The sequence below is a fragment of the Ranitomeya imitator genome, chromosome 3 (assembly GCF_032444005.1).
Source record: "Ranitomeya imitator isolate aRanImi1 chromosome 3, aRanImi1.pri, whole genome shotgun sequence".
Taxonomy (NCBI): Eukaryota; Metazoa; Chordata; class Amphibia; order Anura; family Dendrobatidae; genus Ranitomeya; species Ranitomeya imitator.
In genome coordinates this window covers 45,232,850-45,245,386 of record NC_091284.1, presented here as the reverse complement: position 1 = coordinate 45,245,386, position 12,537 = coordinate 45,232,850, and the positions used below count along the sequence as shown (strand labels likewise).

At 41.7% G+C, this 12,537-nt stretch overlaps 1 protein-coding gene across 7 annotated transcripts in view; it reads left to right on the top strand.

Moving 5' to 3' along the window:
* The window catches only part of SYNJ1 (synaptojanin 1), a 72,894-nt gene that overhangs the window by 11,495 nt on the left and 48,862 nt on the right, over window positions 1-12,537 (top strand). For all 7 annotated transcript variants that reach the window (XM_069760854.1, XM_069760855.1, XM_069760852.1 and 4 more), the window contains exons 3-10: window positions 5,741-5,827; window positions 6,949-7,216; window positions 8,187-8,412; window positions 9,579-9,662; window positions 10,897-10,958; window positions 11,558-11,654; window positions 11,763-11,935; window positions 12,367-12,448. In XM_069760854.1, coding sequence (XP_069616955.1) covers window positions 5,741-5,827; window positions 6,949-7,216; window positions 8,187-8,412; window positions 9,579-9,662; window positions 10,897-10,958; window positions 11,558-11,654; window positions 11,763-11,935; window positions 12,367-12,448 — 1,079 coding nt within the window. The remainder of the gene's footprint in view (window positions 1-5,740; window positions 5,828-6,948; window positions 7,217-8,186; window positions 8,413-9,578; window positions 9,663-10,896; window positions 10,959-11,557; window positions 11,655-11,762; window positions 11,936-12,366; window positions 12,449-12,537) is intronic.

Here is a 12,537-nt window from a genome sequence, read left to right as displayed (position 1 = left end):
GGGCCGCTGTGGAGTCTGGGGGGGGCCGCTGTGGAGTCTGGGGGGGCTGCTAGGTTGCTGTGGAGTCTGGGCGGGGGGGTTGGGCTGCTGTGGAGTCTGGGCGGGGGGGTTGGGCTGCTGTGGAGTCGGCGGGGGTTAGGCTGCTGTGGAGTTTTGCTGTGGAGTCGGGGGGGGGGTTAGGCTGCTGTGGCGTTCTTGGGGGGGCTGCTGTGGAGTCGGGGGGGGGGGGGGGGGTTAGGCTGCTGTGGAGTTCTTGGGGGGGGGGGGGGGGGGCTGCTGTGGAGTCGGCGCAACTCTGCAAACCCTGGCAACGGCAGTCTTAAAATCTGGTCCCTATGTATATGGGCTGTAAGGCATGGATGCCAGCATTTATTTATTTATTTGTTTTATTTAATGTTACTGTCCCAATATTTTCAGTTAAAAATATGATGTCTTAACACCGGCACTATATAAGAGCACATTGGGTGCCTATGGGCCCGAAAAACAGCCTTAAAAAGGACCAGTCACTTGCTATACATTTTTTTTTTTCCTTTTATTTATACCTGGTGTAAATGTCACTGTTCTCCAGAATCCAGTGATGTTTTTCTTGTGTCTTTTTGCTCCTCTCCATTCTTGATATACGGTATTTCCCCCCCACCCCCCACCTCCTCTTCCCTATATATAAATATATTTCTTGTTGCTGTTTTTTGCCAAGTGGGCGTTATTCTGTGCTGTCATCTTGACGTCCACACGCCTAGTTGGCTAGCTTTATATACAGCGAATAGGGGGCCATATGTCAGGAACAGAAAAGCGCAGGAACAGAGGAAAAACATCGCCGGATTCAGGAGAACAGCGGCATTTACACCAAATAAAATAAAAAATAAAAAATGGATTCATGGTGAATGACAGGACACCTTTAAAGACACTCCATAAAGCACTCACCAGGCCTGTGCACTGTAATACTGTCACATAGTTGGGGTGTCTACTTGGGCAATTCCACCTTATTACCATGAATATTATATAATAATCCCCCACTGTGCACCTACTGTACTATAATATATGTAGCCAGTAATGTGACTATTGGGCCGATGTCTGGCACAGAGGAGATTACAGTGGATCCTTGTAATGTAGACATTGCAGACCGGCTTGTCCTGCGTCATGGAGCCGCTGTATACATGATATCTGCTCAGAATCGCAGATCGCGCTACGTGTCCAGATGGCAGAGAAGCAGCGATGGCAGGCGGTGTATGCCCACCCAGCGAGCTGCGCTGTCTGCTGATCACCCGCCTGCACACAGTCGCTGCCAGTCTCTGCGTCATGGACTCTTGTCCTCACCAGACAGATACTGCGGGCATATCCCCCCTCTATATAGTGCTGAGCACAACATTGTGAACCACAACTACCAGCATGCCCTGACCGTGCTGCTATATTTTAAACTATTGTGCACTGGATAACTTGGGGTATGTTCTCCCAGCAGATGCATCTCCCTATGGCAGTCATGACTTGCTGATCTGTAAAGGGTTTTCCATTCACTGACAGCAAACACTAGGAATTGAAATATATATATGGTAGGCAATGGCATAAATGGCAATTCCTTAATGTCCGAAACACTATGCAGGGAGATTCTGATCGGCAAGCAAAGATGAGGGTTTTCTTCAGAGGTTCTCCTTAAATCTCATGAATGCTTTATGTATACATAGCTGCCATTGACACAGCCATGCATCTCGCCTCATGTCCTGGATTATTTATTCGGTGCCGCACCACGTACTCAAGGACACGTCAACATTTTGCATTCTAGACTTGTCACCAGTCTGGACGTGTAAATTCACATGTCGCATATTTGGTGCAGATCTCTAAACTAAAATCCACAGCGTTTTTTCATTTAAAATCTGCACCGGTTTTGTCACCTGTAAATATTTGTATTTATATGGGTGTTTTTTTTTTTCCCCCCTTAAACTACCAAAATGCACCCCAAAAAATACCAGGCCAGAGTTTTAATCTGCAGGTTTATGGTCCCCATTGAAATGAATTGGTAAGAGTCATACCAAAAAAGGTGCGTTTTCGGATCAGATCTTGTCATGCTGTGGAGTTAAGGACCACAACGTAATTTCCGCTCCGATTCCTCGCCCCACAAAAAAAAAAAAAAATGAAGAATAAATTAAAAAATTGCAGAATGTGTATGAGAGTTATCCACTTTAATATAATGTAAAATGCTGGCAGATTTTAAATGGAGAAAATCTGCCAAATACTCAACATGTCAACCCTGTGCAAGGAAGGATTCACACACTGCAGATTTTGTGGAAAACTGTCAAAGAAAATAAACAAAAAAAAAAAAAAAAAAAAATATATATATATATATATATATTTTTTTTTTTTTGTTTATTTTCTTTGACAGTTTTCCACAAAATCTGCAGTGTGTGAATCCTTCCTTGCACAGGGTTGACATGTTGAATATATATATATATATATATATATATATATATATATATATATATATATATATATATATATATATATATATATATAATTTTTGTTTATTTTTTAATATTAGTACAGTGATATTTCTCTGCCCTGTGCTAATTTTAAAATGTAAGAAATAGAAGTACCAGTAATTATATATTTGGTTTTGTCGTAACCGCTAGTCAGATCTAATGTAATATAAAATTAGTAATGTTGTTAATATTATTTTTTAACCTTTAATTTTTTTTTTAATTATTCTGTTATTTCGGTGACCGCAATTTCACGTCACCTATAATTTTTTTTTTCCTGGTTTTTTTTTTTTTTTTTTTTTTCAGTACATTATATGGAAAAGTAAATTGTGTCATTCAAAACTACAACTTATCCCGCAAAAAATCCCAAAACTAATATGTCCATGTCTATAGAAGAAAAAACAAAACATAAAGGCACTGGGAAAAAGGGGAGGAATAATTGAAGGCACCAAAACACAAAATCACGCGGCAGACAGGGTTAAAGATCTTTTTGAAAATGAAGGGTCGCCCAGATGGGAGTAGTTGTGTCACCAGCATGTTTTGCCATTTTTGATGAATCTCCTCCTTGTGGTCACCAGTATTTCCTATACACTCGCTGTGGCTCAGGACATTACTGCTCGGTTGCCATGGCAGCACAGGCCTCAGCTGCGGCCTAGCACAACTCGGCGAAGCCTTTCAGATTTTAAGTAGTGACGGCCAAGGTTCAGGACAGCGTCAGCTGCAAAACTACTACTCCCAGCATGTCCTAAAGGAGTTGTAATTCTGCAGTTACAGAACAACTATTGTGTTACTGCAATGTCTTCTAGACATCAGAGCGGATGTGTCCTATCGTCTGTGTGTGCCTCCATGTTGTCATGTCGAGTACAGTGATCTCCGACCTTGGTGTAGTAACCTGGATTTAGATGCGCAAAGCTCCACTGTGTAATACAATCCCGCCAATAGATAATGTATTTAGGCTTCCCGCGTTGCGTGACACCTTCCTCACAGCTGACGGGAGCGTCCGCCAAATTCTCGCAGGAAGCTATATGAATTTACGTAGAAACCCATAATAAAATCACTTTTTTTTTTTTTTAAATAAATAGAGGCATGCAGAAGTGTTAACTCCATTTATGTGACATGTGCATGAGGCCAACGATGAAGAAAAAAAAAATTCAGCAACACGATAAAAATTAGCCCTGATATTTGCTGCTATAACGTTCACTGGGGTGCATTCACATTGTGATTATAGGGTACACTTGGCTTTTGCAATGGGAAACACAGGATACAAAATGTTTCTAAACTTAGGCTGACATTTTTTGCATTAGTTTCTGCTGGAAAATGTCTGAATTGCAGAATAAAAGAACATTAAGACTATGTGCACGTGTTCAGGATTTCTTGCAGAAATTTCCTGAGCAAAACAGGACATTTTCTGTAAGAAATCCACATGGGTTTTTTGCGCGTTTTTACCGCGTTTTGGTGCGTTTTTTTTGCAGATTTTTCCGGAGGTTCCCAGTGCAATAATATAGTGGGAAATTCGCAAAAAAATCCGCAAAATTATTGAACATGCTGCGTTTTTTACCGCGATGCGTCTTTTTCACAGAAAAAAAACGCATCATTTGCACAAAAATTGCGGAATGCATTCTAAATGATGGGATGCATAATGTATGCGTTTTTTCGCGTTTTTATAGCAAAAAAACACGAAAAATCTGCAACGTGTGCACACAGCCTTAATCAATCGTAAGCTGCAACGTATCTTAAACTGAAACTGACAAGACGTGGTAACCAAAATAATAGTTTCACTACGTTAGTCATAATTTTTTTTTTTTTTTTTTTGACATACAAAAACAAGTCTGCAAATTTAATATACATTTTATAATTTTTTTTTTTTTACTTTTTTTACTTTTTTTTTCCATTACCTTTACTGGGGGATGTATTAAAACTTACAGGAATATATTTCAATATGACTGAAACGTTTTCCTGTCGGCGCTAGTAAAAGCTAGCTGAAGAAAGAGGATAAAAAAGAAAAATATAGATGAGCGCCGATGGCGTATATGTCAAAATTCAGTTTTAACGTACAGCAGACGTGTACATAGGTATTGTGTTTGTTTTTTTAAAAAAATATACGCCTACAGATGTACACATGCGTCAATCTAGCCTTACTCATTCTCCCATGCTGATATATAGTATACCCATTTTGTACATCGGCTACAATATGCTATTCTATACAAAGATTTCATGGGTGGTATGCAATGTAAACGTTTCATGGAGGAATTTTTTTTTGGGGGGGGTGGGATTAAATAACATGGGAGCCTAAGGTGACATATGCCACTACTATATGCTGAGGTGAGGGCCGAAGAGTGGATGCAGCGTGACAGATGGGGTTGGACGGTGGTCTGTATTATTGGGGGCTGCTATTTTACAAGGCACTGTGTGATGACTTTCACAACTGTATCATGTCTCCCTCTATACCATAGATGTGTACAAGGTCGGCAGCACTGCTGTAGAGAATCCATGTTTGAGGAATAGACAGTAGTCCTGTCATATAGAATAACCGCCTCTGCATCGGAGTCGAGAAGTTTATTTTGGTCTGACATAAGGAGAATAGATATCGTCCAACATTTTGACCAAAATAGTGGTCTTTTCTCAAGGACCTCTGTGCTGGAGGAGCGCCAGGCGATATCTGTTCTGCTTCTTATGCCGGATCAAAATAAACGTATTGACTCTTGAGCAAACTTCTCTGTCCTCATCAGCGCCGAGGTTTTTATAACACTTTAAATTGGCTGGTTAGAATATTGTGCAAGAAATTGTACAACTGCAGATAATCACACTGGTCACTGGCAACTAATGTATAGCACGGTACACATAGTGCTGGTAGCTTACAGTGTCTTACTAGAAGTGTTGTAGCGGTCGCATTGCATATTTGTAATAGTCCAGATTGATCGCACCAGAGCGATGTTCCTGGAAAATCCATGTGTTGTGACTGCTCTGATAACAGTAGTCTTTTGATGCCGGTAAGTAATTTTTAGTGTAAGATCACCAAATCTGTATTGACGTAAGAGCCGTCCATTGGGTTTACGTTGTGATCCCGCAGCTCTGGATGTATATACAGGAGAGTGACTGTTGTATTTTGCTCTGTGAGTGTGATTTGGCTGTAATGAAAGCGCTGTCGCGTGGAATTGCTATTCAAACGATTCCCTTACGTATTCTGTACACCTACGGTAGCAGATTATTGGTTTCCATTACACAATGCCGGTTGTTAACTCCTGCGATTTTTCTATTCTTAACTTTTGCAGCCTCTGCAGAAAAGGAAGCCATTAAGAGCTCGTTCAGTAAAGTCATGGATGCGTACGGCCTCCTGGGAGTTCTTCGGTTAAATCTCGGTAAGAGATACTGGACTTGGCTTGATCACTTTAATTCTGGCTCACATCTATTATAAGGCTAGGCCTCTCTCTGTACCAGTGCCGTATTAACCACTCCACAATTTTCGTTTTTTTTTTTAAGCGTCAAAACTTTATTTTTTTATCTACCTAGCCTTATGAGGGATTGTGGGTTTTTTTTTGTTTGTTTTTTTTTCCAAGTAGTAGTTTTGAAAGATATCACTCATTTTACTACATAATTTACTGGAAAAACGGGCTAAAAAACTCCAGAGTGGGGGGGAAAGTGGTGGGGATTAAAAGAAAAGATTTACGGTAATATTTGTTGCCATTTGTTTCTTGTTTCATTTTGATGGCATTCTTTGTGCAGTAAAAATGACCTGGTTGCATGATTCTACAAATCTGTACAATTGCTGCCATAGCTAAAAAAGTGTATAGTTTTTAAATATTTTAGATTACAACAATTTTAAACTTTTGTTTATATTTAAAAAAAAAGTTATGGGTCTTTTTTTTTTTTTTTTTTGTGTGTCTAAATTTCGGTTTATATATGAGGGCTCGTTTTATGCCTCGCAAGCTGTAGCTATTGCAGTGATTGATACCATTTTGGGCTAATTTTTTGTTTTTTCTTCAAAGCATTTACCCTAGGGGTCAATTGATTCTAAAAATTCATAGAACTGAGAAACATATATATATCTTGAGAAACTAGGATACTACATCTGAAACGCGTCACCACGTATATCATAATATAAAAATATAAATATATATAATTTGTTTATTTTTTTTACTATTAACGTTAACTACATTATATTAGTGAAAGCAAATTGTAAAAAAATAGAAATATATTGGAATGTAAATATTGTCATACCCCCTGGGTGCTGATTTAGTGACCGAGCCCACTCCCTCTGTGTAACCTTTGAAGTGCTGCTTAAATAGAACCTGATCTAAAGGGATTCCCTAGGCCACAGAGGGTGGGATACACTGCCCCACGAGTCCTCTTCTGGCCTGCAGCTTCAGAATGGAGTAGATGTGTAGTTTTGTGAGTGATGCCCCCAGCAAAAAATTTATTAGTCCTAAAGTTCTAGCGACATCAGTACGTGTTACTAACGAGTCCTTCTTGTCACTTTCAGGGGAGACCATGTCCCATTACGTGGTGGTGGTCACCGGGTGCATGTCCGTAGGAAAGATTCAGGACTCGGAGGTGTTCCGTGTCACCTCCACTGAGTTCATCACATTAAGAATGGACCCAACAGATGAAGACCGAATATCAGAAGTCCGAAAGGTCCTAAACTCAGGCAGTTTCTACTTTGCGTGGTCGTCCTCTGGCGTCAGCATGGACCTTAGCCTCAATGCTCACCGGAGTACACAGGAGCAAAGAACGGACAACCGCTTCTTCTGGTGGGTCTGTCATTATATAGGTGGGTGGGTGTGCACTGGTGGGACCCTCACATTTACAGTACGCGCTTCTTCTGGTGGGTCTGTCATTATATAGGTGGGTGGGTGTGCACTGGTGGAACCCTCACATTTACAGTACGCGCTTCTTCTGGTGGGTCTGTCTTTATATAGGTGGGTGGGAGTGAACTGGTGGGACCCTCACATTTTACAGCACACCAAGAAAACTGTTAAGGAATTATGTGTTTTGTTAAACCATGATCTATCCTGTAGATGGGTGATATAAGTATGTGATAGCGGGGGTCTGGTTTCTGATGGTCATCACGAGAATTGGGGTCCCATAATTCCCTGTGTGAATGGAGCAGTAATGAGCATGTGCGACCACTGCTCTGGTCACGTTATATAGAAGTGAAGGTCGTGCAAGCTCACTATTACTTCATTTACCCCGAGACTTTAGGACCCCTGGTCTCAGGATTGGAAGTGTTCTCAGCAGCCGGACCCCAAGTGATCATACAGGAATGAAGCATGCACCTGGGTGGGCTGGAGGGTCCTGGGGTCACCAATGAGCCACACTGCTGTATTCAGGGGATTTCGATACAGAAAGAAAATTTAGATTTTTTTTTTTTTTTTCTTGGTTACTTAAGGGCAGCAGGTGGATTTCTCACCAGTTTAACCAGTTTCTTGCAGCCACTGGATATGAGGATGAGTCCTCCTTTATTACCGAGACCCTCTAACTATTCCCAATGGAGCCCGAGGATGTGAGCGGGGGGCAGGTTACACTCCGCAGTTCCTGCCTAGGGCCTGGATTTAGCCTCTGCTGTAAATTAATCTCTTGCTGTCTCACAAAGTAAAGGAGAAAAAAAGACTTTCTTGAGACTTCTTCAAAGGATTTTCAGGATTTTTTTTTGTCCTTGCGTTGCATTAGTGCTGGATGATACTGTTATAACCGATCACTATTTGTTTCCTTCTTCCCCAGGAACCAGTCCCTGCACCTCCACCTGAAGCACTACGGGGTGAATTGCGATGACTGGCTGCTGCGTCTCATGTGCGGGGGAGTCGAGATTAGGACTATTTATGCCGCTCACAAGCAGGCCAAGGCTTGCATCATTTCCCGGCTCAGCTGTGAGCGAGCCGGGACCAGGTTTAATGTGCGCGGCACAAATGACAACGGCCAAGTGGCAAATTTTGTTGAAACGGAGCAGGTGAGTCTGATCTTGGATATCCGAATCCATACAGTATAGATGAAGCAGAGCTCAATTTGTAACCTACTGTGTTATGGCTCAACTCCACTGTATCCTAATAGGACAGCCATTAAAATCTGCTGCACCACTGTTATATCATCACTTATCCACAGGAAAAGAACCAAAAGTTCCCGATTTTATCATATGTTGTATTCTGGAGATATTCTCCTCTAGAAGTAAGGGTACCATATGGTGGCACATGAGGGGGTTTCAATATAGGCTTCGTACACCCTCAAACATCAGTCCGTATGTATTATTGATGCAAAACCAAAATGCCAGTGCAAACTCACTGTGACACCGTATGGGCGCTAAGATATACGCAAACAATGAATCGATGTATTACGGTATATTATTCCTTATATTTACTTTATTGTACATGACGGATTTTAGCTTGGTTCTAGAGTAATTGGGGCGAATGTTTTCTTTGTAAGACTATATGGAAGATATGTCCACAGGATCCCCTTTCACTAGATGTAAATATCTTGTCGATGAAAGGGATCAGAGGAGGAAGTGAAGAATTGACCTGATACAGAACGCACAACTAGGCTACACAACGGATGACGAGCCTTTCTGTAGCCAACGTATAGCAAGAACTGAAGTTAACAAAGAACGCCATGCTAACGAGAGGGTCCGAGCTTGGCACAAGCAGCATTAATCGATGAACCCTTCCTGTTAGGTGTCAGCAATTGTGGCTGGAGGAGATGGAGAAATGGTTTCGGGAATCAATGGATGGGCATCTGGATTGGAGGTTTGCATGACCACTGTGGCTGACCAGGTTCTTCCATTCATGGCAGCTATGAAGACTATGGCAGGAGGACCAGGCGCCATGCCATAAGGGTCATATAGTCATGGATTCCTTCCAAGAAAATCACAGCCACTTTTCCTTCCCCATATCCCTGGGCTGCTCAAGGCATGTCAGGAGTTCTGGAATTTACTGGGATGTATATTGTTATTCAATACTTGCTGTTTTGTGATGTCTCTTGCCTACTAGTACAGTTCGTTCAAACCTCGCACCCTTCTCATTACCCATTGTATACATGGATTGCTTGCTCTGGAGGAGCGTTGTCAGCAGGTAGTTATATTCTAGTGTTGGTGATCGCACTGACGGGCGTCTCGTTCTTCCACAGGTGATATACCTCGATGACTGCGTGTCGTCATTTATACAAATACGAGGGTCCGTCCCACTGTTTTGGGAGCAGCCAGGTTTGCAGGTGAGTCTTTTTAAATCTGAGTTTCTGCATACAGCAGAGTACTAGTTTTCCAATATTCTTTAATGAGGACCTTTAAAGTCCATCTGAAACTTCGTACACATCTATAAAATAATTTTATTTTTCATAATCTTTTTCATTTTTTGGAGAAGTTAAAAAAAAAATCCTAATTTAGTAATCTCTGCTGTCTACCTATTGACAACTGTGTGAGACTTCCTGCTTATGACCTGGGAGATTTCATTGTGTTTTTGGGGGTAGACAGGAAGTATACAGCATGTAAACACAGCGGAGATCTGTGCTGCGGTCTCAGTTTATGCTGAATAGTAATGTTAGAGTAGCCCAATCTTCTCCAAATGATCAGCTCACCAAGAAGCCAGATTGCTCATTTACGAAGTACAAGAGTCACTTCTTCAAACCTTGGGCATGGTTATCAAGTGATACACATGCCATAGTAAATTCCAGTAAATAAGCAAGAATCATTGTTGAGAAAGTCACGGTCTCTTGGACTACCATCAACTTATTTGCCAGCATGTCTGCATATCTGCAATGTGAATCTTTGCAAGACCTATTTTATCAAGCATTATAGATTATCAGATAAATGTAATAAGTTTTAAAGTCGGCCATACACCTCATTCGGCTACCAGCCATCTCAGCCGACTCTACCATACACAGTGCTTCTGTATACTCTGAGAGAGCCGTCGCCATGGTGATGGCATATCTCTGGAAGACCGTATCATCAGGAGTCCAAAACTGGACATGTCAGATCGATATGTTGCCCGACGTTAAATTGTCCTAGGCTCCCATACACATTAGACTGTTGGCCAAACCCGTCAATTTCGGCTGACATTAGCCTAACATGTTTGGGGGCTTAACAGTATTATATATGAAGCATTGTAAGATGGATTCCTGTGTACTATAGAGCAGTAGGAGAAGGCTAGAAATATGACTTGAGGTATATCCGGTCACCGCTTGCCCTTCATTGTGGTTTTTGTTGGTTCTGTGTGTATATTCCTACAGATACCCATTTCCTGCTTTTGCAGATTGACTCTTTTTAGAAGCAGTTACGTCCTCTTCTTGCAGATTAACCCTGTAGAAGCAGCTATGTCCTCCACCTCCTTTACCTGGGCTGCATAATGCACAGGGACCTTTTATCACATGGTTATTGATAAATAATATTTAGTATGAAGTCTCTATACCTGGACTAATGAAACTTATTCTAATAATCTTTTTCTGGAAGGTTGGGTCTCACCGGGTGAGGATGTCCAGAGGGTTTGAGGCCAACGCACCAGCATTTGACAGGTCGGTGCAATCATTTTGGGATCTATTACCTTACTTCGGCCACTTTCTTATATTGTATTGTTTTATATTTATTCTAAAGGATGTATGAACCTTGGCTACAAGCCACTGTCTGCATTATTTCATTCACCATTTTCAAGATCTGTTTTCTGTCAGTGAAAGGTATTGTTTACATCCAGGGGCAGAAGAAAACAGACTGATTCAGTTAATCTTCGCTGATTGATTTCCTACACTAATACATTGTTGGTCTGTGTGTTGCTTAAAGCCACCGAATTTTGGCCCCCATGCAATATACCATACAGTTGCATGGACAATCCATTTTCTTGCAAAAGAGTTTCACCCAAAATATAGATGTGCAAATGTATGTACACGTTTTATTTTTTTGGCATTTGGAGGAAAGGATAAAATGCACATTGGAGATGTAAAGCCAACATTCACGATTTTTAATTTTTTAAATTTCCCCGGTATCTGCTATAAGGAAGGAGTCCGAGATACCCCCATACACAATAGATGGTCGACTGATCCCACCAAAATCTGTGTTCAGCAGGGTTTTCTCTGTATTGGGAAGCGCTCCTCTAAGTTTGACGTTGTCTTCATTTCAGGCATTTCCAGACACTGAAGAGACTTTATGGAAGACAAGTGGTTGTCAATCTTCTTGGGTCCAAGGAAGGAGAAGCAATGCTTAGCAAAGCCTTTCAGGTACGGGGCTAACACCCCCGAGGTATATTCTTGCTGTTGAGACTGAGTCATCTCTTTAACATTGTGAATGTGATTTTAATACTTGGCCACTTTCTGTCTTTTCCGTAGAGTCATTTGAAGGCATCAGAACATGTGTCTGATATCTTGATGGTGAATTTCGACTACCATCAGATGGTTAGAGGTGGCAAAGCTGAGAAACTCCTCAGCGTCCTGAAGCCCAAAGTAGTCAGTTTCTTGGAGGAATGTGGTTTCTTTTCCATGGATAAAGATGGAGTTCACAGGTCTGTGTTTTTTCTGCTTGTAAATAAGTTATTTTTAATGGCATGTTGCTAGGATCTTTGGGGGTCGAAGGCTGTGGACCCCCAGCTATTCTAACAACAAGAGCCTTTGTCACTGGTGTGCTGCACCCCCGCACTATATTTTTCCTTCACATGAACGAGTAATGGTCTCCAATCCTTGGCTCTCCAGCTATTGCAAAACTAAAACTCCTGGTATGCCCTTACTGTTGCTAGCATGCTGAAAGTCATAGTTTTGCAACATCTGGAGAGCCATAGGTTAAAGACTCCAGCTCTAGAGCAAGCGCCTCCGTGACATTTATTATGTTATGGCCATACTGGAGTTACACTTCCACAGGTTCTCCGGTGCTTCGTGTCTGCGTACTCCAGTATGATCCATTCCAATGACCTCTGTGTGTTTCTGCTTTTTGTCTCAGAGCACAGAGCGGCAGCATAAGGACCAACTGCTTGGACTGTCTGGACAGGACAAACAGCGTCCAGGCTTTCCTGGGACTTGAGGTGAGGAGAACGTCACACTTCACTTGGCTCAGGTTACTCCAGATGCTGAGGTGTGATTGCCTGAGGTGGGAGAAGACATAGTGATTGAT